General features: G+C 50.3%; 2 protein-coding genes across 9 annotated transcripts; one reads left to right on the top strand and one right to left on the bottom strand.

The window, feature by feature from the left end:
- Positions 1-240: 240 nt before the first annotated feature.
- GFOD2 (glucose-fructose oxidoreductase domain containing 2) lies at positions 241-15238 on the bottom strand. Of its 4 annotated transcripts, XM_055819129.1 has the most exons (3): positions 15081-15238; positions 9330-9673; positions 241-2495 (listed from the first exon to the last, which is right to left on the bottom strand). In XM_055819129.1, the coding sequence occupies exons 2-3, from the start codon at positions 9586-9588 to the stop codon at positions 1597-1599; spliced, it is 1158 nt and encodes a 385-aa protein (XP_055675104.1). In that variant the 5' UTR covers positions 9589-9673; positions 15081-15238; the 3' UTR covers positions 241-1596. The 4 variants fall into 4 exon arrangements, with proteins under 4 accessions (XP_055675104.1, XP_013152519.1, XP_027638030.1 ...); XM_013297065.3 differs by lacking the exons at positions 9330-9673; positions 15081-15238 and adding an exon at positions 8400-8551; XM_027782229.2 differs by lacking the exons at positions 9330-9673; positions 15081-15238 and adding an exon at positions 7533-8541.
- A 321-nt stretch (positions 15239-15559) lies between these two features.
- LOC106112309 (uncharacterized) lies at positions 15560-22074 on the top strand. 5 transcript variants are annotated; one of them, XM_013296887.3, is made up of 7 exons: positions 15560-17896; positions 18290-18577; positions 19176-19448; positions 19821-19874; positions 20261-20365; positions 20870-20916; positions 21209-22074. In XM_013296887.3, the coding sequence occupies exons 1-7, from the start codon at positions 17836-17838 to the stop codon at positions 21395-21397; spliced, it is 1017 nt and encodes a 338-aa protein (XP_013152341.1). In that variant the 5' UTR covers positions 15560-17835; the 3' UTR covers positions 21398-22074. The 5 variants fall into 5 exon arrangements, 4 of the variants coding, with proteins under 4 accessions (XP_013152341.1, XP_013152347.2, XP_027638059.1 ...); XR_003553130.2 differs by having other exon boundaries at positions 20261-20916; positions 21209-21310; XM_027782258.2 differs by lacking the exon at positions 20870-20916 and having other exon boundaries at positions 15562-17896; positions 21209-21367.
- The last annotated feature ends 4813 nt before the right edge of the window (positions 22075-26887 follow it).

The raw sequence follows: 26887 nt of genomic DNA, 5'->3' as shown, positions 1-26887 counted from the left end.
GGTTTTCTGGTGGGTCTTTCCCTTGGTGATAAACAGATGACACTTGCTGAGATAGCACAGAGCTCTATCGCCAGGTATCACACAGCTTCTCCCACCCCCGAGCTACTCAGCTGGCAACAAAAGAGCACAAAAGTAGGGAAGGACCCCACAGGTCCTGAGCCCCAGCTGCAAGTCTCCTGTTCACACTTATGAAGATGGTTTTAGCTTGACCAGATCAAACACAAGCACGCAGCTGCATAATTTCCCTCAAACACACACAACATTTTATTTCTGTAGAAAACAAGTTCCTTTTCAGGAAGGACCAGCTTATGAAACAGCAGTTGGCATGTTAATATGTATAAATATACAGGGTTACAGTTTAGTGGGAAATACATTAAAAAAAACTTTCAAGTACACAAAATAAATGTAGTAAAACTGGACTCCTCCTTCCACATACCTGCCTCAGAGAGAAACGTTTCTCAGGTGGAAGGAACTTCCACCCACCATCTGCCAACCAATCTCTCCACTGGACACAAGCTGCAGGAGGGCACGAGGACGGGCAGGGCCAGAGGGTCAGTGTCCAGTGTTTGAGATTTAAGAGCTGACTGACCCATGACAGTTCAGTCCCCGTTCTCTCAACTATCAGGATGCATGTAGTGTGACAATCACCCCGCCAGCACGTTAAGAGAGCTGCCAGAGGTAGGAAACACCTCCTTACTTCCATGTTCAGGTCCCCAGAAGGTTAATGCTGTACAACTTCATTGCCCACGACACTGTGGGAATCCCGTGACCCTGGGAGGCACCTATGAACAGTCCCAGAAACGGGAACGTGGCCCCGCAGTCACAGCACTGGTGCTGCCGGGCAGTAAACACAACCGACTGACACAGAGCTTAGAGAAAAAACCTGCTGGGTGCAGGCAGCTTCTGGAGTAGAGGGAATAATGCCTACAGATATAAAAGAATAGCACAAATCATCACAGACTTCCTGAAGATTTTCCTGCCAAGACACTGTCAACAGAATTCATAGCATCATTTAAATAAAACACCAGTTTAAATGACTTTGAAAGACATTTGCCACGTGCAGGAAGCCAAAAGGCTGACCCTTATGTTACAAACTTTAATCCATTCCTTTACTTATTGTCCTATAGGAGTTTAGAGACCTGTTACATCACTAAACTCTTTTATAAATTTTTACAGAGTAAAACTTAATCAGTCTCCAAGAGAGAAGGAAAAGGCATCTGAACAACAGATACTCCCTGATCTTGTTCTACGTGCTCTCATGTTAAAATTGTTAAAATAAGCAACCTGTGCAACAAGGGTTGTGTCCCATTTCCAAGCCATGCAATGGCAGAGCTCCCATGCTTCACTTCAGCTACTGCAAGTGCAAAGGGCAATTCAAGTTTTCCTACCAGTCTCCAAGACAAAAATTAAATGTTTGCAAAACCAGAAACATTTAAACAAATCAGAACAGTTTCTATCAGAACATGGCATGTTACATGTTTAAAAAACCCAAGAAACCAAGGCTATTAAATAAGAATCTACGTATCTTAAAAATGGAGGTTTTTTTTACATTACAGCCAGAAGTGTTAATTGCCCTATCTTCCAAAACAGGAGTGTTCATAAGTTATTTCTCTGAAGCGCCTCACAGAGGTTTTGATTGGCATCTGGTTCCTCAGTCATCACCTCCACAGCCTCCCACTCCCCTGACCTGCTGGATTTCTTGATGGCCTCTACTACACTTTGCATGTACAGACCATCTTCAAAAGAGGCTGCCATAGAAACAGGTTTATGATCCCATGTCCGACGGTCTTCCTGGTCTTGGAAAGACTGCCGCAGTGCTTGCACCATGTATACCATTCCTTTTAGGTAAAGCAGCGGGATGTCTTTAAACCCCTTATCCAAAAGGCCCTTGTTGACAGTCAGAGAGTCTGTAAACAGTAGTTCTTCCTGGAGCGCAGTGTTCTTCTGCCCATACAAGTCCGTGCCACGAGCTATGAGGCGCCCAGCAGACCCAACAATCATGACTTCGTGGATGAACGATCCAGGCATGTTGAAGTTGAGAGTCACAGTGCAACAGACACCCTCGCTCATTAGCATCTGGAAAAAGCAGAAGTCATCACTAGTGACATGGCGGATCCCGCTTATCGCTGTGTTCTGCTTCACAAAAGTCTTGAGCAAACCATGGACCTTCTCTGCTCTCCTGCTGATGAGGTGAGTTAAGAGATCGATAATGTAGGTTCCCATCGTATGCAGACCACCTCCTCCCATCAGCTCATCACAGATCCAGTTGTACTTGTGACTGAGCAAGCTTCCCCCATAAACTCGTACGTCACAGATCATCACGCTGCCCACATAGTGCTCCTCTATCAACTGCTTCATCTTCACAAAGGCGGGCAAAAAACGGAGAACATTGCCAACAATGCTCATCAGCTTGGGGTAATACCTGGCAGCTGTGACCATCCTGAAGGCATCCACAGAGGTAGCAGCTTTCTCACAGATCACGTTCTTCCCTATTCCTGCAGCACAAATGGGGAAGAAAAAAAAATAGCACACACAAGCAAAACATGCTCAGATGTCCCAAAGGTTGCCGAGAAGTGATGTTTTTAAAAGTCAGGCTTTCCTGCTGCAATTTCAAAGGCAAAGGTCTGGGAACTAAAATAGGAATGCCAAGTGCAGCAAGGCTCAAAGCTGCTTCCAAGATGTTCCGGTTGCAGAGCTGACAAACTCCCACAGAGAGAGGCTCCAAATAAAGACAGGATTTTTTACATCATGAAAGATAACTGGCCAAATGGCATCACGTGGCATCAAAACAAGACACAATTTGCATGTTGTAGCTATAAAATTATTTGAATGCCTGTACTGCCAGAGGAAAAAAACATCATGTACCCTGCAGGGAAGAGGTGAGCGAAGGGGACATCTGATTTACGCTTTGCATTTCACCATCACTGAGAATTTCATTATTTTAAATGGGACATAGAAGATACTTAGTGGTCTGTGTACAGAATACCAAAGCATTATTTCTAATTCTTGTTAAGTGGATTGTTTTAAAAGCATTGCTGATTGGAAAGCAAAATTTTGGTCTGCACATACAGCTGACTCGTACAATTAGACTACAAAGGTGATAAAGAGTTACACAGATGAGAGCTGCGCTCACAAGCTGACCTACTGCGCTTTTATTCCTACTGATGCACTTTATATTGTGCTCAGCCTGAATCAATGTGGGCAGTCAGTAACTCATATTTTAACTTTAAAGCAGAAAGAAAGTAATATAAAAGAGCATCCCAGTGCAAGCTTCAACCAAAATCCTACATTTTATGTTTTGTTGGTATTTCCTCTTCCTCTGCCATCTTCCCTTTTCTCACAACACAGCTTTACTTTTCCATATACATCTGATATGACCGATAAAACTTACCTATATATTTTTCAATGTAACAATCAGGGGCATACCTACAGGTCTCCAGATGTTAACTGGTGATGTCAGACCTGAAAGGTCAGTCACGTCACACCAGTTTCTGCCTAAGAACTGTGGGAATTGCTGCACACAGTGGTAGGCGCCCCTCTGAAAGCTGCTTCTTACCCAGCAGCAGACTGCGCTCCCTGCTCACAACAGCTTTTAATTGACTCCCCGATGAAAAGATACCAGCACAAGCACTTAAATCAGTCTCTCGAAGGAGAGGGGAAGCCAGATCCCCCGCTGCAGTTCTTGCTCTTGGCGCTCCACCTCCTGGCTGCACTGAGCAAGCCTTTCAGGAACCCTCCCAGTGGGACAGGGGCCAGCGAGCTCCAGTGACACAGTGCTGTGCCCAGCTCAGCCAGGGGACAACTACGGCTAGAGAAAACTCACAGCCTACATTTCCAATACACACAAGCAAAATCCAGTCAGAAAACGACAAGACTGCAGTTTTTAGCGGCCTCTTCCAAAGATACCCCCTAAACTGGTGCGAGTCAACAGAGGCTTTAATGAACAGAGGGTAAGGTCAAACTCCCTGGGGACACCCTGGCTGCCTAGTGGTAGCCCCTGTTCCAGGGACCATTTCCAACTCCCTCGTCCCCAGTCTCTGCTGCTGAGATTGGCACAACACTGTTCAATGTTGTGCAGGGCCAGCTGAAGCATCTTGAGATGCTTTGGTGCCCTGTTTATCAGCCTCCTTGTTTAAATGCACTTACCTCAAGCCAGGTTACAGTACAATACAAACAAAACCCAAAAGTACCTTCACAGCATCCTAAGCAGATATCCAGTTCTCAAAGTTTGTGAAAAATAAAAGCAACTCTCAACCCGTGTACGCGCAGGGTACAGCTCAGCAGTCAGCGCTCTGCTGGTGCCGCTCCCCTCCTTGCACAACCCCACCATCCTCCACCACGTATTTGGCGGTACAGGACCTGGCTCAGGGTACAAACCCAACACAGAAATATTCATTCATCTTGGCTCTTTTTCTGGCAGGTTATTGCCCCAAGCTGGCTCTTCAGGGAGCCCGATAGCGTCCACACAAAAGGGGCTGCGTCCCTGCAGCAGGGGACTGGGAACAGAGAGGGCTGAGCCAAAGGTGACCACCCCTGCCACCCAGGGACAGCTGTTGCAGCCTGGTTAGTCACAGCAGGCTGCCCTTGCCTGCCACGCAGCCTCACGTCAGCACTGCGCTCCTTTTGCCAGTGCAGGCTGAGCCACCTGAAGAGCTGAAGCTGACTGATGCCTTTCTTTGGGATGGCAGTCGGCGCAGCGCTCTAACAGCTCAGCACATGCTGCCAAGCGCTGGGGTGCCAGGATGGAGAGCTGACCACACCAGAAAGTCTCTGGGATAACCCTGCTGCTGCCCTCAGTGGGACATCCCCCCAGCTGCCCCAGGCTCACAGAGACGGCCGTGCAGCAAGGGCCAAGTCGGAAATGGCTACAAGGTCCCTTGCTGATGTGATGGCCATGTCTTCCGTCTTCTGAGGCAGAGCAACTTAAAACCCTTGTCTTGTTACTATTATTTTGATAATGAATAACCTGAACTTTTAACCGTATTGTTTTCTTAGATCACTGCTACAAAATTTTCTGTTGAGGTCCTCACCAGCTAGGAGACATGAGAATTACCATGTGGCTCTGGTGTTCCTCAGAGTCCTCTGTGAGCCAGTTCAGCTCACCAGCTGAGCTCAGTTTAGGAAAGGAAGCTTTTTCTTTCCAAGCAGGCAGGTTAAATCAGCTCACAGATGACTAAGCCCTACAGAAGGCACTACACACCTGGAAGGAAGGATGTGGAGCTGGGATTCCCCACCTCGGAGGTAGTGACAGCAGCTCCAGGCTGTCCTAACAACATGCCTCATGGTCTTCTCTGTGCACACCTCAGAATGAACCCTGTCTGCAGGGAGCACATCAGCATCTGCAGACCAGTGCTCCACTTAAGTCCTTCTATCTACTGCTATTCAACTGGTTGTTGCACTAAGAGGGAGTGAAAAAAGGAGTAAGAGGTCACATTGCCAGCAGTCCTTAAACAAACCTAATCTACTCCCTGTGCTCAGGGACAAAAGTACCTGCTAGGATCCAAGAATTCTCAAACCAATTCCTGATTTAGTAAATAAACTGAACATTTAAACAGAAGTCTTTTGACTCTCATTAATGTAATACAGCCAAATCATAGCTTCACTTAATGAAATGCCAGATTTAAAGCATGTTTGCATCCTATGGAAGTAATAAAAAAAAAAAACAGGTGGAGTTGAGACTTATTGGACAGCAGAAAAAAAAAATTCTCCCAAAGGAATTTTACATCTCTAGTCAGATCCACACTGTCCATCAGCACTGAGGCATCAGCTTCCCCTGCAGCTGCTTAGCCATGCCACATCCAAAACTTGCCATACGTTAAGTATTTTACAGCCCTGGTTAGTAAAATGCAAGCACAGAAGACTCACTGCTTTCTCATGCTACCTGGTGGATGCTGCTCAGAGCCATCACAGGTGCTGCGGAGGGACACAGGCCCCGGCAACTGCTAGGACCCCCCAGCCCACTCCTCCCTCCTGGCAGGGAAGGTGCCAGCACGGGCAGGAGGGAGGAGAAGAGACCCTGCAACCCACCAGGGCCTTAGGAGGGGGACTGTTCATGAAAAGGTGGGAGCAGCACAGCCCAGACCTTGAAGAGCTGGCTCTCTCTGCAATCAACATGCATGTGAGCCAGGGTGTCCTCTATGCCTCAGGCTGGGTACAAACCACGTACGTGGTAAGTATGTCCCATGTAAGTATGGCCATTGAACTGAAGCCCCAGATCTTTACTCCCCTGAATAATGTCAGATACCTGAGATAGCGCCTAGGAAGGTGTACAACTGGCCGCTGTTGAAGCATATCAGACCGTTGCTCTGTCCACCATAAGAAGTTGGGAATGTCTGAGGAGTCTCCCTGAATAACCGGCTGTTTTGGATGTAGTTGGCTTTGGGAGCCTCACAGTGAATGAAGACTCATTCCAAAACACACTCCATCTCATTTCTTGTTTGCCTGTGGTTTGAAAAGACCTCCATGCTACTTTTTACAGAGACGGGAAGCACAGTATGCAAAGAGCAGCCACAGCACGCTTGTTCATCCTGTTTCAAGAACAGGAAATCTGGATTTGTCACAACACAAAGCAGTGACAGTGACCTTTCTGACTCCTTCCTTCATAATTAACATATACATGCTACAGTTTTTAGGGACTCCACAAAATCAGGAGGCCAAACAATCTATGTTGCAAAGATGCCTTAAATGATGTAGTCAACCACCATGAACCAAGAGAGACAAGTAAAAGGTTCCTCTGTAGCCATTCCACAAACCATCCATTTGATGGCTGGGCTCAGTACACGCAGCAGCATTATCTTTAGCATCCCGAAAGAAATTTTACTCCGAGGACTTCTCATGCTCTGCCTCGCTGAACTTCACCTCATGCACAAACATCTCATACTTTACATTCCACTCCAGTTGGTAACTCCACTCTGTGCTCACCTAATGCAAAGGTGGATGCATTTTAACTGTGGGACATGAACCACAACACAGACATTTTGTGATATTAATTTAGTTGCTCTGAGATCAAAAGCAGCACAAGTTTCAGGATAGCTTCTTGCTTTGCCTGTTGTGGAGATAAACCATAAGATTACACTTATTTTAATTTGAATTATCCTCTGGGCTTTGATCTGTTATGTCTGGTTCATGAACTCAATCCAGTGCTACTGCTTTGTCCCCATCATGACAAAGTTGCACCTAGGCTTGTTTATGGATGTCTGTCAGTAAAACTTGGGCAAGGAAATTGCACTGCCTAGAAAAACTGGGTGTCTCTCGCTTCTCTCTGCCAGAAATAAAAATTTAAGCTCATTTTTAAATAAAGTATAAAACACATATACAAATAAGTAAAAGTGTAAGCACTTTAAAACCAACCAACCCCAACAAAGCAAAACACACAAGACCATTATCACTGCACCACATCTTTTCTTCAACCCAATCTCTCTGCCAGTAACCACCAATTATATACAATTCACAGTCAATAACTCTCCAATTATAAACATCCCTGTATCAATCTGAACTTTCAGAGAAAATTTACTTGCCATCTTTGGCCCTACCCTGACTTTGTGTTCCTTCAGAAGGCTCAACGACAGCAAGCCATCCAGCACTGGCTTAAAACATGTCACGACATACTTGGTAGCGGATCTGTAAATACCATTGCGACAAACCTAGAAAGCTGAAAGACAAAGTCAGTACCACAGTGGGTCGGAGATGCTTATATCAGTTTGCAGATCAGAACGTTTCAAGACAGACAGATGTGAAGAATAAACCACCTTTTGCTGTTTCATCCATTCATTTCCCTACCTTTTTCAGCTTTCCGCTTATCTATACTTGCGGTCAAGCATACATATTGCCTCTCCACTTCTGCACCACCTTTATCCCCCTTTCCTCCTCTGGATAACACCATCTTGCAGGTTCTCAGCATTTGAAGAAAGAATCTCAATCCATTTCAGTTAATAACTTGCCAGAAAAGGTTCAGTTCTCTCCTTTTAGCCCACTTCACCACCAAAAAACCATGAGAACTAGTGAAACACTTATTACTTAACAAGCATTTAAAAGGACTTTTAGCATATTTAAAGAGATTAATTCTAACTTACAGTTCAAATATTAAAAAATTAGAATACCTTAATCTCAAAAGGACAGTACTCTCAAGGTAAACAGATTTAACAATGTAAAAAAGAGGGAGTGGGGGGGGAGAAGCCCGAAATCTCCCTCTGCACATCTAAGTGGCACTGCAAATGTTTGTGCAGGAAGTTGTTTACTTCCAAATCAAATTACTGTAGAAGGAAGAGGCCAAGAGCAACAAACCACCCTGGTTTGTTTGATACATTACCCAGCCTGAAATTAACTCATGTGGATCTCCTGTAAACACAGTAAGACTATCACACTTGTTATTTACAAAATAGACACAAACTCACACCCACCCTGTACTATGTGAGAGGACATTTAACACTACAAAGTCACATGCTGGAGAATTAAGAAATGTGAGGATGCCCAGGCAGCTGGCTCCCATCTCCCTGCCCAACCAGTCTGGGATGTCGTGCCTTTTGTCTCAGAACCTTCAACCCAGCCCATCTTGCTGGATTCCTCCTGCTGTCTCCAACATCTGCCCTCCTGCATCAGGTGGAAGGACTTCTCCAGCCAGTCTGCACCCAGGATCATACCAGCCTGCTACGGACACAGATGTCCAAAGAGAGCTCCAGGTGGTGGCCAGGGTCACAGCACTTCGGCTGAAAACAGCACCTGCAGAGAATTTAGGTCCTAACTCACAAGATTCTGCCGAGTGCATGCAAACATTTTTTCAAAGGCTTCTAACAGTCAAGTTTGTTTTTATTTGTGGGGAAAACAGAAAGCAGAGCTGATCAACCCCCCACCCCAGGCAAATCTTGGTTTCTTATTGAAGAACATGGGAAGATTTGAAATGAATTAAACAACTTAGGTTGTTTGGGGTTTTGGGGGGCTTTGTCACTGTTGATTTTTTGGTTGTTTTTTTTTTTGTTTGTTTTGTTTTTGTTTTTTTTATATGGGCATAAAAACATTTTACCCCCTTATCTCTGAAACAGCTTGTTTTTATTAAAACCTCCCCACCACCATAATTTCAGTCTGGAGAAGACATGAGATATTTTAGCCCAATTTGTTCAGGATTTGCAAAGCTGTAAGCAATTATAAACAGTATTTTTTTAAAAAAAATAATCTAGGTAACCTCTCTTGCAGATGGTGCTACCAATTCCACAAAACCTTTAGCACTACATCTGCATGTTGGTGCAACCAGAATTGTACTGGGGTACTGGCTTCAAATGTCAATCTGCCAACAAGCTACGGATTTTTGGTCCCACTCCAAAGAAAAAAGGTACCTAGAGCCTTCACAGCAATTTGCCGAGTTAGTGGTGGAGGGATATTGATGCAAACCAAATCCACGTCCTGGTGCAGCAAGACATCATCAGTCCGACTTGTGTGGAAGGAGATGTTCATTTCCTCTGCCAGCTGTTTGGCTTCCTCATCAGTCTTCCCCCAAAGCGCTTCAATGGAGAAGCCTTCTGCTCTCAGCAAGGGTACCAGTACCCGGGCGGTGCTGCCAGTGCCAAACACACCCACTCCAGGAAGCATTTTCATTCTGCATTCATTCAAGCATCAGGGTCTACATGTAGGCATTCAATAAGATGTTCGGCTCCTCAGCTTTCTGTTCCATCCACAGTTCCTAAAACATGAAAAGTTACAAATCAGTATCAACAAAAGGTGTATTTTGATATCAAACACATCTAGCCTGAACGCTAGCTTCTATCCTTCAAAACGGCATTCAAAATTTTCAAAGATCCTAACGAAAAATCCAAAAACCCCCCAAAGGGACAAGTCTAACATTCCTTTCAGAACAATTGCAAGAAAGTAGCTTGACAAAGTCACGAGCATCTCCTGAGCTTCCAAACTCAGGACACACATACAGAAAAACACACACACACTGGGACAAACCAGAGGCAGCAAGGCACAAACTGGGAGCGACAGGAAATCTCAAGAGGACATGACATAGAGTCTATCGCACCAGCAGTAAAAGCAGAGCTGCTGTAGTTGTGATGATGTAAGTCTCTAAATGAGATAAAGGCTTGTGAGATCAGGTAATATCTTTTACTAGACCGACTAAAATAACTGGAAATAATAGGCAAGCTTTTGGACACGTAAATCTTTCTTACAAATTAAATACACAAACTGAAACCAACTACTTGAAACTTAGTAATTTTATGGCAAACAGTGAAGCTGCTCCAGAGAGCATCAAGAAAATATGTCCTGTGGGGAAAGCCTGGATTCACTGAGCTTGTTTAGCCTGGGGAGGAGAAGGCTACAAGGAGAGATGATGTCAGTGTTTAAATACATAGAAAACCGCTTTCAGAAAGGAAAAGGGCGCTCCTCTGTGTCCACTATGGCTAGTCAAAAGTTTTACTTAGGACAGTTAAAAATACCTCCTTCTGCCCATGGCATTTAATCTCCAGGAATGCAGGAGTTTGCACAGAATTATACTCCCTAGACAAAAACATTTGTTTAAGTCACACTACTTTTGTTAAGTATTTCCTGGTAAATTAATCCCTTCGGATCCCTACTTGCCAGTTTGTCTTGGAACTGCTTCTGGCCACAAATGGCTAAACTGCCTTTAGCATTCACCTTAATGCCAGCTTCAAGGAGAGATGTCAGAAGTCTCCTCAACCTGTGGCACCCCAGCAACTTACAATCTGGCTTTTGTTCTGTGCCTTTTTGAATTCTTATCTACCACACCCACTACTGACCCTTTTTGAATTTTTCATTTTTTTTAAGAAGAAAGTTTTCTTCTTAAAATTCAGTTTTCTTTAGAAGTTTATAAGACCACGTTTAAAGAGAGAACTGGCACCAATACCAGATCAATACCTTGGGGAAAAAAGTCCCACAAGCAACAAGAACCACCATCTGTTTGAAAGGAGACAGTTACTCATCTCCCCATCCTAAAATACTCCTGCTGTTACAATGTGTGAAAGCAAATCCTGACACAGCACTGGGAAGTAAGTATCAGCATGAAAGTCAAACTACCCACAGTGCAAATGCCTTCTGTGTAATCAGCAGGTTTTTTTAGTCTAGGGGTGCTTAGACTGACCAGCATAACAAAACCGCAACCCTGACTGACCTTCTAGGTATTTTTGTAGTAGACACTAAACTAGGGAAATGGCAGCACTTGTGAATATTTATTTTGCAAAACACACAAATGCTTACAGATGCTATAAAACACCTTAGGAAATATTTACCAAATTAATTCAGTATGTTTTTTCATTATTCTATGTGATGTTAGGTTTGCAGCGATACAGTCATTGCCTTTCTTTATCAGGACAAACAAAGTTAATTTGAATTAACTTTTTATCCAACGTTTACCAGAACAATCCAATAACGATGGTATTAAAAGAATCTTGAAAAATATTTACTATTCTACATAAAAGGGTAATTTATTGGCAGGAAGGATGGCTTGTATTCAAGGCTTGCTTTCTGTAGGTGATGCAAACAAAAATAAAATCTTGCAACCGGATGGACAGTAAGTGTAACTGTTGAAGTCCCCACACATCCGTATCTGGCAGTTTATAGGCTGCAGTAAGAAAAAATGCTTGCACTAAAAAGAGCATCGTCTTCTTCTGAAGAGACACAAACTAAGCAAGATGGAATAGAGACAAGGTGTGTGCCTGCTTGCACCAGATTGCACAGATGTGCTCAACAACATCAAAATTACACATGACAAAAATTCAGAAAAGCTTGAATCCTTTGAAAATGCTAGTACGAGCACACTGTAGCACATGCAGAGGGGGACTTCTGCTACGCAAATAAGCTGATTTCTGTAACACTTGCTCATTTTAAGTTTTACTTTCTTCTGTTTCCTATCCAACTTCCTCTTAAAAACCCCACTCAGGAGGAATTATTTTTAGCCTCACTTATTCCCAAAACACAAGGTGCTGCCACAACCCACAAAAGCTAGTGATTTACTGCCATGGAGACCAACTCCTGATGATACAGGACCTTAAGGGCACCAGCTTGCTACTACCACAACAAATCAAGTAGCCAACCCATCCTCAGTAACTGCTCATAGCAAAGCAGCCACACTCTCAGGATATGAAGATGTGGCTTGCACAGTTATGTGGCCCAGCAGGGCTCAAGAACCTACAAACACTGCAGCCAGCAGGCCCTGCAGAGTGGCGCTGCCCAGAGGGCATGTTTCTCTCCCCTCACCCGAGGGCCACCCACAGTCCCTTATTCCCTCTCCAGTCTTTCACCAACTGGGAAGTCCTGGTTTCTCAGGACAGTCACAGTGGGATGGATGGGGGTGTTGAAGGGCAGTGAAAACACAGTTGTTGCACAGGGCAAGTCACAGAGTGTATGTGGTGCAAGCAGAACTAGAGTAAATGCTGAAAGAGCTGTTGATGGGAGGTTGAACAAGAGCTTTTGAAAAGGGGTACACAGTGGTATCCCACCCTCCCGCACATAGACCTTGCAGATGCACTCAAGTGCTGGTAGAGGAGATGTCCCAGTGTAGGCCACCTCGAGGAAGCAATCTAAAAACCCAGTTATCAGAATGAGGCCACAGCTGAGGAAAGAGGCAGCTGTAATTAACAGTCTACAAAGAACTAACAGAGACCTCAAAAGAACAGCACTGTGCCACCATGGAAGCCCCCAGAGCACCGTTCTCTGGAGCTCTACATGCATTTCTGATACTTCTCATCTGAGGGCAGACAGGAAAGTAGAGCTGGAAGTGATGCAGACAAAGGTGATCAAAAGCATACAACATCTTCTACACAAGGAAGACCTAAGCAAACAAAGATTCCCAAGTTTGGAAAAGACATCACAGAAGATAATAAAGTGAGAAGTGGCTTAGGATGGAGAAAAAACAATTTTTCACTGTGTCTCACAATACAAGAGCAAATCAAATGGTGCCCAGAGAAGGCAGGATCAAAACAATCTGAAGGTGGTGGTTCTTGCATCAGACTGGTAAACTGAAATGCCTTGCCACAGGACACGACATTAGCCACTTACAAGGAGTCAAAAGGGAAACTATACACGTTCAAGGAATCTACTGAGGGTCGCCAAATACGCAGAAGTCTCATCTAGCATGACAAGTAGCTGAGCTTAAAAACTAGCAAAAACTCCATCCAGCAGAGCATGGAAATAGCTCAGAGATAGAAACATCTGAAACTGTGACCAACACCAGCTAAAAATCAGGTACAATTTCTACATGTTTACTCTAGGATCCAGCAAGCCTCAAACCTTCAAACAATCCTCACTGAATTAGTTGAGTAAACCATGAAAAGCCTTCCATAAACCAATCTTTCAGAAATTAAAATCCTCATGCATTGATATCTCTGGTGATCAAACACTGGAATGAACACTTTCCTGAGGACCCTTCCACAGAAACAAAAGGCAGGGCTTTTACCTGGAGGTGAAAAACAGACCAAAAGAGGTGTCTTGGGCATCAGGAGATACAAATCAATCTCCTTTTTAAGAGAGGTGAAATAATCAATGCCTGCAATGCCATTCTGAACTTAAATTTCCAAATAGAAGCATTTAAAGCTCTTTAATCTTGTTGCTAGCTGCCATTACTTTCAGTGGCCACAAAACATTTCCATTCTTGCTGAATTTCATGGCGAGTCTGAAGTTCCATCTTACAGTCACAGAACAGAGCTGTTTGAGTCTTTTGGTAGACGTAGCAACAGGCATTTATGGGACCCAAAGCAATGAAAAACCTGATGATTCCTACAAGATCTATTTGCATTCCACAATGAAGCAGCCAGGGAGTTCAGATAGCATAACCCTCAAAAACTAGATAGTACAGCCAAGGACTACAGAGGCCCAAAATCATTGTGGACCATTACAGATGGCAAAACATAGTGAAAGAGTAACACCAGCTCTGCAGAAGGAGAAAGCAATTCATGCTTCTCCAACTCATCCTAAAAGGCTCCATTTTGGTTCCCAGAAACGTGAGGCGTATGGAAGAAGAGCACACCAGCAACAGGGGCACTGTCCTCATCCAGTTGGTCATTGCTACTGAGTTTGAAAAGAAAACAAATACAAATAACAAGGGCTGTACAAGTAATAAAAGTTGTTACTGCTTGCAACATCCTCACGGATCTTTGGGACGCATGAGAATCTTTGACAAAACCTACACAGGCACTACTCAGATTGTCACTCTGCAGAAGGACTTATACCTGTGACATAACACACTGCAGAGACCTCCTGTGAAAAGAGATGCAGCCTCAGAACTGTCAGTTCTACAACGACCCCAGCAGAGGTGACAGAAACGCTGATGCAGGCCGTAGGCATCACTCCAAAAGCCAGCAAGGTCTCTTCTGCCAGCATGAACAGAGCTGAGGGAACTTTACCCAACCGACCTGAGAAGCTGGAGGTCACCTCCCACGCGAGGTCATTTCTTCCTGCCAAACCATTCATCGAGCCTTCTGGCACACAGCTACCTCTGCTCTGCAGGTAATGCTTCGCATGCACGTTGCTCGTGTGTTGAAGTCAGAGACCGACGCGCTTTCTTTACTAAATGTGCTTTTATTTTAATTCAGTGCAGGCAGGTTGTGTGACAATCCACGAGTCCAAAGCCCTGAGGAACCGTCACCACACCTCAGGCCACCGCCACCTCCGCTCCATCCTTCCCGGTCGAGACCCACAACGGCAACGGCCCCTTTGGCACGCCGAGCACCACCCAGCTCAGCGGCGGCGGCAGCTGGAAAACCGTGGAAGCCAGACCGGCCCTCACGCCACCCCCGGGGTCGCCTCTAGCACGGCCCGGGGGGGCTCCTCGGTGGCCGGGCGCGCGGGGCTCGGGCTCTGTGTGCGCGGGACCCCCACGGCCGGGCCTCACCTCACCTCACCGGGCTGGACCGCGCAGGCCCCGCCCCGCCGCGCCGGGCAGCCTCCATCGCACCTCGGAAGGCCGCACCGGGCAGGCCCCGCTCGCCTCACCCCAGGGCGCCAGTCTGCACGGAGGGAGTCCCGCCGAGACCACCCAGGCCCCTCCCGGCCCTGCGCCCCTGAGAGGGCCGCGGCCTCCGCGACGCTAAGCGGCCCCGCGGGGGGCCCCGAGGAGCGCCTCGAGCTGCCCTTACCTGCCGCCGGCCGGCGGAGGGAGCCGCCACCGCCCCGCCTCACCCCCCGCGCATCCTCCCGCCAGCCGCGCTCCCGCGGCGGCCGCTCGCTCCCGGCCGACGCAGGCGCAAGGGCGGCGGCTCCGAAAATGGCGGCGCCCGCAGCGGCTTCTCCGGCCGTGTGGAGCGCGGCCTATCCCGCCGCTGAGCGGGGCGGGGGGCGGGCCTTCGGCCGACGGACAGCGCCAGCAGCCAATAGGAGACCAGCATGGCGCTTCGTCATCTCACGATGCGCTCCCCGGAGGGTCCGCTGGGCGGGCGCGGCGCGCACTGGGGCGGCCCCTGTGCTGGGGCGGCCCCCGCGCGGCAGCCCCGCCCCGCGGCAGCCCCGCCCACTCGTGCTCCTGACGGCGCTGGGAGGCCGCCCCCTTCCGCGGGGGCCTCTCCCTGCTGCTGAGGGTCCCGGCTGCCGGCCGGCCGTGGGCTTGCGGGGGCGGCGGGGGCGCAGAGCTGCGCGCAGCCGCGGAGGAGCCCCCGTACGAGCACCGCGCTCCGTCGGAGGCTAGCGCCGCTCCCGCGCTGCCGCCCGCCCGGTGCTGCGGAGGTCGGGGCAGGAGGACCCCGGTGGAGGCCGCCGGGCGCCCCCGTTTCCCTCGCGGGCCGCGGGGGGGGCTGCCGCCGCCGCTCGCTCCCTCCGCCGTGCGTGCGGGGCGGCCCTGGCAGCGCGGGGGCTTGCGGGGCCGCGGGCTCCTGTGCGGCGCCGGGACCCTGGGGCTGGAGGGGCTCCGACGTGACCCTTCGGCTTCGTGGGTGCCCCTGGGGGGGCGCTGCCCGCGGGGGCTCTGTCCGATCGGCTTCATCCGTGCTAGTGACCGTGAGAACTGGGATGGAAAGGGAAGGGAAGGGTGCAACTGGTGCACATCCTTGTGCCGGCGGGAGGGAGATTCAAACGCAGAGAGGAACCGTCATCGCAAAGAGCATGGGAAGAGATGAAGTCCAGAGGGGAGAGCAAGAGAGGCACAGGGCCTCTTGCTTGTCGTTCTGGTGGATATTGTACCATGAGATTTTCGCTTTATGACCCTTTCAGCAAGTATCCTGCTGATGTTGCTGTTTCCCCACGTGGGCTGGTTCCCAGGTGAGACCTCCGCTGTGCTCCAGCTGGGAGGTTCCACTGGCCGTGGAACACAGCCCCAGTGAATGCCCTTTCCCCCAGGAGACGCACGTGGCTGGGCTGTGCGTGCCCAGCGCAGTGGGGCTGAGGGAGACCTTGGGTGCGGGGAGGTGCAGCCAAAGCCAAGTGTCTAGGACTGTGCCTGCTCTCTGGCAGAGATGCCTGTGGAGCTTTGGCAGCACACTCGCCATGTGGAGAGCTGCAGGATCAGCCTGGGGGCATGCCAGCATTCCAAATTCCCAGCTTTCTGCAACCTTCCTTTTGTCTTTGACCCAGGAGCATCCCTGTGGGACAGGCTCAGCCATGCCCTTCTGCTCCCTGAGCTGTGATGAAGGTGGTGTTACGACCATGCTCACTGGTGATAGAAGATGGTCCCAATAGGATACTACCCCCCAGACTGTTTGGGGAGGGCTGTGGTGGTGGGCCCCCATCCCTGCATGCTCAGTTTGGTCTCTGTCATCTCAAAATGGGGAGAAAACAGGGATAGGAGGAAGGGAAATGGAAGCAGGCAGGTGGTGTGTGTGTGGAGGTTTTGGGATGTGGGGTTCTGCCTTCAGGGAAGGGAGGATGTCAGGTCTGGAGCCAAAATGGGCAGGGGGGTGATTACTGGAAATGCTGACAGGAAACTAAGGGGGAGGAAATGGCAGGTGGGAACAGGTTTTGCTCTGAGCACAAAAGAGGAAAAGCAGTGGCAGGCAGTGGAAAACCTGTGGGGAGCAACAGAGACTGCACCCACAGAGGCTGAGGACGGAGGGGCCTGTGCCTGCTGCCTGTGCTGCCCACATCCCTTCGGTGGCAGGGGTGACGTGAGCCGTGTCTGGCCCGGTGGATGTTCCTGTCCTGGTGGCAGGGGGATGCGGCAGGATGCCTGGAGCACCCCATCTCTGCAGGGCAGGAGCTGGGACATGGGTGCTCACGGCCAGAGCAGGGGGCTGCAGGGGTCCCTGTCTGGCTGGGGCTTGTACATCCCATGTGTGAACAACCAGAAAGCTCTGACCAAGCCCATCTCCATGCCACGCCGCAGCTGTCCTCAGTGTCTGCAGCCTGGCAGGGTGTGTGGATCCCTGCCTGAGCTCAGCTAGCACGCCGGACAGGGCAGACATCACCCTGTCACCGCGCCATGATGGCAGCATCACTTTCTGTGAGGGGTCCTCTCCCTGGTGTAAGACAAGGACCAGGGTGGCACAGGGAGGCAGCGCGGTAGGAGGCTGCGGAAGCCCTTTCCCCTGCACCCGCCCATGCCAGTGACAGGGAGCTGCTGGGCTGTGACCTGAGCCACTGGGAAATGGCCATCAGTGGTGCTCAGCTGTGTTATTTGGCTCCTTCTTGGGACCAAGGGCACGTGGCAATATGAAACTGCAGGAGGAATCAAGTAGTGAACAGAGGAGATAACAATCAGACTGAAGCAAGAGAAGGGGAAAAGAGCGGAAGCCTGTGAGCACAGAGGGAACTGCCGGGCCAAGCGGCGCAGAGGTGAGGTCCTGGCAGGGCTGCAGCTTGCTCCAGCTGAGCAGTGACCCTCGTGCTGCAGGGAGAGACAGGAACATCGCAGCCAGTCCTGCTGGGTGCCCAGCATCGTCACCACAAGGCCATCAGGAAGACAGCATGGAGGTCCAGCTGGCCAGCGGCTTTCTGCCCCTGCTGCTCCTTGCCTGGCTGCCTGCTGGTGAGTTCCCCAGTGCCCTTGCCTCTGCTCTGAACTCTTCCATCTTTGCATATGTCTGCAGGAGATTTGGGATATGGCTGCTGCTGCTTTTTCCTCTCCTCTTGCGGCATTTAACCCCCTCTGTTCTGCACCAGCACCTTGCCATGTGCCTTGCAGTGGGGTCCCCCCGGCAATGCTGTGCCCAGGCTGTGGGCTCTGCCCACAAGGCCCCCGTTTCAGGCTCTGGGGCTTTGAACCAACCTCGCCTTCAGCAGCAGCAGGGAGAGAAAACAGTTGGGGAAGGAAACAGAGATGCTTATAAGCCTGATGACTGCGAAGGGGGTCAGCTTCATGTGGAGGATGCAGGTATTCATTAACACGAACTCAACCCTCTGTGGTTGTTTTTTCCGGTAGGACTGTCTCACCAGATTTCAGCCACAATTGACGTGTCGGTAGGGTTAGATCTCATCTTGCAGTGCCTGCTCCAGGCAGGCTCAAACAGCACTGCCAGGGGTGTGAAATGGTTTAATACCACACAAAACAATGGAGAAAAGCAGAATGAAGATGGTGTGGAGATGAAAAATGGTTCTGCCCAGCTCGTCTTCCCCAGTGTGAACAAAGCACATTCAGGAATGTACACGTGCAGGATGGAGAACATGAGGAACACGTCCAGGAACAAAGATTCCAAACTGAACACTCATGGTAAGAGACACAAGTCCACCAACAGCCACAGGAGCAGAGAGAAAGGACTGAGGAAGGGAGAGAGGGAAGAGAGGGAGGACTCTGCTGAGGTGTGAAGCGACTTCAGCCCAGCGGCTCAGGAGTGGTTCTGAACTACTCCAGAGTAAGCATTAGGGGATGGGATGAAGCCAGAGAGGCTGAAGGGGGTCTACCGCATTTTCTTTGCTTCTCTAGGGCTGACCATTTCCCCACAGCTAGCCCCCCAGTCCGTGGAGCATGGAGCCTGAGTCTGTGGCCATGGTGGCATGTTCTGCTTGTGTGCCAGAAGATCCTTCTGCCTAGGTTGCAGGAGGAGGTATCTTCCCCCTGATCCTCCCATTTTCAGTCCTTTCTGAGATGAGAAATGCTCGTGCGCTGCACAGAATTGGGTGGCACTGACCAACATGCAACGTTTCAGCATACAGTGTTGAGGAACATTTAGCAGCTGCATTTGGAAAAGAGCTGGAGGAAAGGATGGTTACTTCACCATGTCCTTCATGAGTGATGTGCTGGTGGGATATGAGCCCTGCAAGGTCATATATATGACTTCACTTATCACTTATTTTTCTTTGTCCTCCAGGGACAGTCGCCAGCCAGCCAAGAGAGTCAGTCATCACCACAGAGTGCAGGTTCAAGATTTGGTCAGAGAATCTCACAGTACACGTGAAGTGGTACAGACCTGCAGGTCTGGAGGTGGGGAATCAAACTGACACCATCGTTCTGGGAGAAAACTGTGCCAACCTCACCAGCCCTGGCACGCATGCAGCCAGCACAGGAATCTGTGGGTGTAGGGTCTTCATCACAAGAGTAAACTTGACAGACACTGGAAATGGTACGCAAGGGACAGTTCCTAGTAAGTGGCACTGCTTCCATTTTCATGGGGGTGAGGAGCGGGCAGAGAAGGATGCTATGCCCAACGCTCCCCCCTGGTACTCCCGTGCACCATTTCCCAGGAAAGCATCCCCGGCACTGGAGGAGCTGACCCAGCGTGGCCCTTTTTGCAGATGCATCCCACCACGGAGCTGCTTGGCCATTGGGTCCTTGAAACAGGACCTGCCGCATCCTCCAGCTGCGGCGCATCAGCTGGGTGCTGGGGTGGCTGAAGCCATGGTGGCAGCAGCAGGACCACCAGGGCTGTAGGGCCCAGGTCCCTGCCCCAAAGTGGAGTGGGGAGAGGGCATCCTCTGCTTCTGGGCAGTCTCTCACTTGTGTTTCTGTCTTCCAGGCTGTAGCCCTGGGGCACCTCAGGCCAAAGGCACCTGGATTGAGACCTGGGCAGGTGAGTCCCCACAGCCCCATGGCCACAAGGGTGTGGGCAGGAGGGGTCCTCAGAGAGAAAGAGGAGCAACAAGGGGGGAAACATCCTTATGTTTTCCTGTGAGTGGGTGGGAGCTGGTAGCAAACTGGAGTAGGCACCAGCAGATCAGAGACTGTGATGCTGGGAAGGGGCTCTGATGCTCCAACCACGCCCCTGGCTGAGTTTAGATGAGTTTTTTGAGACTGTTCCCCACAGGATTTTTTCGGGGGAGGGAGGGAAGATTCGAGGTCTGAAAGCCCAAGTTTGGAAAAGAATTGCCCTCCTCTGCAAAAAAAGCAATGGCACCATGCATCCCGGCATGGCGTGACGGTGGCTCACAGGTGCCTCTGTGATGTGTGTTGGTGCAGGACTCAACTTCCCCCTGTGTATCATCTTCAGCTTAGCAGCGGCGACGCTTCTTTACATGCTGGTAATTGGCCTTCTGGTGTGGCGGTGCAGAAGGAACAGAAAAGGTAAGGCTGAGCCCGCGCTGAGCCTCCGTCTGCTGTGGGAACTGGTCAGCATCTCCTCCTCACCTGCTGGCCTGGACAAGCCCAGGCTTGGGAGATGTCCATCTTTGATATCCTGCTGCTCCTGCTCACTTGGGGTTCCCTGCACAGGTCTGTCCCGAACAAACTGTCCTGGGGTGGGGAGAAGGTTCACCCCTCCCTTTCTTCTGGCCAGTTGCTGGTTGAGAGCCTGCTCATGGCACAAGCTGTGGTGCAAGTGAAACAGATCTTGTACCTCATCACATTCCAGAAGTGTCCAGCTTAGAGCTCTTCTCCAGCCCCTCCAAGAGCTTTTACATCCTTGCCAGTTCCTCCTGCCCCTTGGCCACCTTCAGAGCCAGCCAGCCAGCTGCAGAGCCCCATCCTTTCCTGCAACAAAAGCAGGACCAATGCAGATGTTTTCTTCATTTAAAAAAATGATCATTTTCATTATTTTAACTACTATTTAAACTAAGTTTCCTTTTTCAGGAAAGATTACAAGCAGGCAAGTGGTAGAGATGGATCAGCTCAGAATGGTAAACCATATTGTTTCCTTCTCCCTGTAAAGAAAGTCGCTGAAAATCACTGCCTGTTGAATACCCGTTTAAAGGATTTCAGAGTAAAATCAGCTTTGCTGTCTGAAAACGTGGTCCTAAACACTTGTTAATTCCTATTAAATAGGGGCTTATGAGCTTCTGAATAGGTGGCACCTCTGAGCAAGCTGGATAATGCTTGGGCAGTGCAAATAGTTGTGCCAGTGGGAAAATAATAGCAGGGGAGATGCAGAAGGGAAAGCCAGGGCTCTCCTCATTGCTCTCTCCCCTGCAGGCATCCTCGGTGACAGGGACTGAGGACCTGACCTACGCCAACCTGAAGTTCGAAAAGAAGGGGGCGAAACCCGCCTCCTCTGACGTTGTTTACACCGAGATCAAACCATCACAGCAAAAGCAGTGTGGCAGGGATGCGGGTGCTGCCAGCGCAGGGATGGTTATCTCCCCCAAGGGAGAGGACAAATGAGGGAGAAGGGAGGGATGGGCAGCTTCTTGTACGCCTGCTGGGTTCATCATCCCCGAAAACTAAGTGTTAGCTTATACAGAAGCACAGTTTTGGTAACCAAAGCCACTTGTTTACCCTCAGATGGCTGCACCACTGTGCTTTACGTTCCCCTGGAAGAAGCCATCTCTCGTGGTGAGGACAGGGCTCTTCCAGCCAGTTTTCCCCTTGCCTTCCCGCAGCCTCAAGCACCGCCAAGCCTCAGCAAGGAGGCCAGTCCTCCTTTCACGGTGTTGGTCACCAATGGGCCCCTCTAGCAACTTGCTGTGTGTTTCAGCAGTGTCACTGTGCACTATGTGGCCACTGTGATCCAGGGAGCACTTATCTCCTTGGTGCTGGACTTGCTGGGTAGGGTGGCCATGGGAAGCTCCTCTCGGCACAGTAAAGGTCCTGGAGCAATTTTCTGGATTTTCTTTGGAGGAGGCACCTGCCATGCCATGGGCTGACCTTGCTGTGGTTCACTCAAAGCACAAGGAGCAAGGCTGGAAAGGCATCATTTGCTTTGTGGATGTGCAACACAAGTGCTCTTGCAGTGGTCTATGTGTATCTGCTTTGTACTGGGACTGGATGGGTGTCCTCATGCATGTTGAGCTTTCCTGTAATTTGAGGAGGAGGAAAAAAAAGGTCATATTTTTCCCTCATTGTTTCCAGTTCTGTACTGCTGATGGGAACCCAGCTGAAGTCCGGCAGGAATAGTCACCAGGTCCTGGAGACTCTGGTTTCCCCACTCAGTCCAGTTTCAGAGCAGCAACCATGGGAGACATCCCCAAAGCAGTGGTGGTAGAGCTCTGGTCATGTGTGGCTGGGAAGACAGGGGCAAGGGCTACAGAAAGTGAAAAATTGGGGAAAAAATTCCAACTACTTAGGGGGAGCAACCAGTGGAAGAGGGGTCAGTGTTGAACCAGGGAGGCTCACAGAAGCATCAAGGCTGCTGGGGGATGCTGCCCAGGGATGCAGAGTAGAGCCAGACTCCACCAACCTGCAAGGACATCCTCACCAGCCTCCTCCTGGTTACCTGCCATCACAGAGGAGGAGGAGGGTCCCTAAGGGTGCCCCAGCTTGGAAAGGGGGAGGCCTAAGTTAAATGGGTGGGTACAAAATGCAGCCAAAACCTTGGCAGCAGCTCCTGAAGGAGCTGGGGGAGGAACTGGGGTTTGAGGATGTGTCAGATCTCCTGGCTGCAGAAAGGAAGCAAGGTGGAGGAACTCCAGAGCACCTCCCTGCCCATCACTCCTTGGGGGCTGTTTCCAACCTATGCACCTGGAGGTCCACAGGATTTGGTTAAGAGCAAACACCGCTCAGCTACAGCTCCTGCCCCATCCTCGTGGCAAGGAGAGCCATCACTTGCTCTTGGGTGGGACATGAGGTGGCCACCCTGCACCCTCCTGGCATGGCACCGGGGCAGCCAGGGAGGCTGGGTTGGGGCAGAAGTCCAACAGGGGATCAGCGGGGGTGTCTGCTGGGCACCTTTTGGTTGGCAGCCAGCTGAACGTGAGACACTGGTGTACCCAGATGGCCAGCAGCGTCCTGGCTTGTATCTGAAACAGCGTGGCCAGCAGGACCGGGGCTGTGATCATGCCCTTGTACTCAGCCCTGGTGGGGCTGCACCTCAAATCCTGTGGGATGTTTTGGGCCCCTTGCTATAAGAGGGACATAGAGGAGCTGGAGTGCGTCCAGAGATGGGCAACGGAGCTGGGGAAGGGGCTGGGGCACAAGTCCTACCAGGAGTGGCGGAGGGAGCTGGGGGGGTTCAGCCTGGAGAGCAGGGGGCTCAGGGGGATCCTTCTCACTCCCTCCAGCTGCCTGCCAGGGGCTGTAGGCAGGGGGGTCGGTCTCTGCTCCCAGGTAACAAGTGACAGGACAAGAGGGAACGGCCTCAGGCTGCGCCAGGGGAGGGTTAGGTTGGGTATCGGGAAACGTTTCTTCCCTGGGAGGGAAGAAGTGTTGAAGCACTGGCACAGGCTGCCCAGGGAGGCGGTGGGGCCACCAGCCCTGCGGGTGTTTAAACCACGCCTGGACAGGGTGCCTGGGGCCGTGGGCTAGTGGTGGCCTTGGCAGCGCTGGGTTAGCGGGTGGACTCTATGGTCTTGAGGGTCTTTTCCAACCTGAATGATCCTGTGGTTCTATATAGCCAGGCTGGGTGGCCCTTGGGGTGGCCCAGCACAGCCCTTCTCATGTTTCTACAGCATGAAATGACCAATGTTGTTTTTTTAAGGAGAAAAGGGTTTAAAAAGAGCTGACTTCCACTAAAAGGGACAGCTTGTGACTCCAGGAAGAGCTGAGCAGAACGCCTGAAACCTGTATTAAAAGCCTTGGCAGCTGGTTATCCTTTGCAGAGGCAAGAGGGGAAGTTTCAAAGGGGGTAAATACAGCTGCAGAGTTGTTCTTCAGCATCATACTGGTCAAAAAAGAAGGCCATGAGGAAAGGAAAAACGCAAAGGACACAAACTGAATGACTTCATCACTAAATTGCAGAGGCAAAATCAGAAAGCTAAGGTACAGAATGATTTAAGACTAACAAGGGCTGTGAAAGGCTCTGCATTTGTTTAACTGCCTTAAAAAAGAAGAGGAAGGAAAAGTCTGGCCCATTGCTTCACCAAGGAAGAGTTGTTAACCAACTGAGGTGGAGAAAGCTGAGGCATTCATAGTGCTGCTTCTGCATCCCCCCTTACGCTCAGGGTTAGTGGGGATCAGATCTGGGACAGCATTTTTAACAAGGAACCAGGAAAGAAGCTGTGGGGTAGCCTCAGAGCAGTTATACGAGTGAGCAAGAGGTGAAGAAATGCAGCCATGGCTGCTTAAGGAACTCGCTGAGACAGTCTCTCAAGATCTCAGGGCCTTTTGCAAGTGCAGGCAGGAAGGGTGGGGGCAGCATCCTTGTGCATCAGCTATTTTTAGAAAGGTGAAGTGGCTGTGGCCAGAGCTGAGCGTCAGAATTTCAGTTCTCAGAGATGCTATCACAAGTGGTTAACCAAGCAATAAAGCAATAATCAACCCAATGCCCTCATTGTCCCAAACATGTTTGTGTCACCTCGGTAAGGATGGAAGTCCCTGTCATCCCCATGTGTGCTCAGAGCAGATGGGCAAGATGTCCATGATGGGTTTCTGTGCCAGGAACACGGAGCGTGCCCTCGCTGGCCTGCAAGCCCTGCTTGCTTCATGGAGGAAGCCTGGCTCAGAGAGCGAATCAGAAGTAAAAGTGCTGCTTCTCCTAGTCAATTACATATTTTTTTTAGGGCAGAATCATAGCAGCAGGCACCTGGGGAGGCCATGGAGGAACTACCCAACCTGGAGAAGAGGGGTACCAGCAGGTGCAGCCAGGGAGGTCTCTGCAGCTCCCTGTGAGCTGCTGCCTAGTGTGGTCCCCAAGCCTCAGGTCCACTGTGATGGTGCTTTTGCGTGCTGGCAGACAAGGCCTCAGTGCCACAGCCATTGCCGGCCCCGTTCCTACATGGCCCTCAGCTGGACCTCCCCCAGAAAGGGCTCGGCAGGACACGAGGTACTGGGCAAAGCTGCAGCCCAGCTAGAGCACACAGGAGAGGCTTGGCCTCCACAATGCACCCTGCCCACTAGAAGAGCAGCAGGAATCCATGATGGAAAGAACAGGGACATGACCTGGGTTATAATGGGAAAACCCAGAAAGAGCAAAAGGAAAAAGAAGAAACAAGCCAAGGAGCAGAAGAGAAGGAAAGGGAAAAGGATGGGGAAAGGATGGGGATGGGTGAGGGTGGCAGTGGGGAGGGCTGCAGTGTAACTGGACGGTGTGAAAAAAGGAGAGGCCAGCATTGAAGAGATGAGAGAAAACAGAAGAGAATTAGAGAAAGAACCGAGAGAGGTGGAAGGAAGTGGAGTGGAGAAAGAGGAGGAGAGGAGACACTGAAGAGTCAGAAAAAGCAGAAGACATTGGGGGAGGAAAATGGCTCAGGCCAAGGAAAGCACTGACCTCGCTTTGCTGTGGGAAAAAAGAGCAGTTAGTTTGTTGGGTGATTAATCATAATTTTGCTGGTAAGTTCATTGGACTTTAACACCCCTGAAACTCTCAGTCATCTGGGCCAGGTACAAGGAGAGGTTTATTCCCTGCTCTGCAGAGGGCATACGTGCCTCCCTGTCTTGCAGCACATCTCATCCAGGAGACCAAATTTCTCCAGCAAAGAAGGTTACCAGCAGGCATCGCATTTATTTAAGAGCAAAGTAGCACATGCAAAGCAAGCTGCAAAGATGCAAAGAAAAAGCTTCCTGGTCTTTGCACCAATGGGCCTCTGAAGGCCAGCAATGCGGCCATGCTTTTCCCAGCAGGAGGAAAAGCAGCTGCTCTAATCCAAGGGGAGGAAAGCTAGGCGTGCACATGGAGCCAGAACTGAACTCCATGGCTCTCTGTGCCTCGCCAAATCAAAGCCACACAAGGGGACATCCCATGGTGTGAACACGGAGGCAGAGGTAGATGCACTGGGGTGTTTCTCCCTGAATGGCTCCGTAAATCATCTCCTGAACAGGCTCCAGGGTAAAAAGGGACATTCAAAGGAAGCTGAGAGGCAGGAAGAGAAGGGAGAAAAGTCCTGCTGATCTCATCTGGCAAGAGGAACACAAGGAACAGACGTCCAGCTCCATGACACAGTGCCTGGCCAGGCACTTGGCCTGCAGCACAAAGGGCTGCATCTCACGGCTCCCTGGGAAATTGGGGCAATTCACTGGGTTTTGTTGCTGGGGAGGGTTGGAGGAGACTTCCCGATTATTTTAATCCCCCCTTTTTGTAAATGAGACTATTTTTATGTCCCCACGATGACACTCACGAGGACAGGCTCCAGTGGTGCTGGGAGAAGCTGAGGGCGCTGGACTTTGCTGCATGCTAGTGTCCAGAGAGCTGGTGGGACGAGGGCCGGGTGATCCCGAGTAGGTGCAACTGCTGGAGGGAGGCACTGGAGCAGGAAAACTGGCAAAAAACCCCTTGGGCATGGCTGGTGGCAGGGAACAGCCTGTCCAGACAAACAGGGTAGGAGGCGCGCAGCCACCCCCCTGCTCAAGGGCCTCTCCCAGTCTCCTGCAACTCCTGCTTACAGCCACTTGCGCTCAGGACCCGCATTCCTCACCTAGGACAGCCTTCTGTGCCTCTGCAGCTGGAAACTTCCCCTCCTCCCCCACCCATCTTTGTGCTGCAGAAGTGGAAATAGGAAGAGGCGAGCTCACCAAATTCCTGTCTATAGTCCTGCACCAAGTCCCACACCCTTGGCCCTCTTATCTAGACGTTGCAGCCCCAGATCTCATCCGTTGCAGAGGATGATGCAATCCCCCAAAAGCAATAAAACCACCTGAACGACACATCGCACAAAAAGTAAAAGATCTTACAAAAAAAAGTGCATGGTAGCAGACCAAGGGGCAAGTCCACAACCAGAATGATGGAAGGCAGACGATGGCCAGGTCCAGTACTCAGGGGTCTGGCCTAAAGGCAGCAGGCAC

The sequence above is a fragment of the Falco peregrinus genome, chromosome 14, assembly GCF_023634155.1.
Source record: "Falco peregrinus isolate bFalPer1 chromosome 14, bFalPer1.pri, whole genome shotgun sequence".
Lineage (NCBI taxonomy): Eukaryota > Metazoa > Chordata > Aves > Falconiformes > Falconidae > Falco > Falco peregrinus.
Note: the sequence above shows the minus strand (reverse complement) of the source record. Positions and strands in the feature narration are given on the sequence as shown.

What these genes read in the sequence shown, in the direction of transcription:
- LOC106112309 (XM_013296893.3), top strand. Translation starts at nt 17,836, where the DNA reads ATGGAGGTCCAGCTGGCCAGCGGCTTTCTGCCCCTGCTGCTCCTTGCC. An exon ending in CCTTGCCTGGCTGCCTGCTG is followed by an intron (nt 17,897 to 18,289) that starts GTGAGTTCCCCA and finishes TTTTTCCGGTAG; the next exon opens with GACTGTCTCACCAGATTTCA. An exon ending in TACGCAAGGGACAGTTCCTA is followed by an intron (nt 19,449 to 19,820) that starts GTAAGTGGCACT and finishes TCTGTCTTCCAG; the next exon opens with GCTGTAGCCCTGGGGCACCT.
- GFOD2 (XM_055819129.1), bottom strand. Translation starts at nt 9,588, where the DNA reads ATGAAAATGCTTCCTGGAGTGGGTGTGTTTGGCACTGGCAGCACCGCC. An exon ending in AATTGCTGTGAAGGCTCTAG is followed by an intron (nt 2,496 to 9,329) that starts GTACCTTTTTTC and finishes TTTGTGCTGCAG; the next exon opens with GAATAGGGAAGAACGTGATC.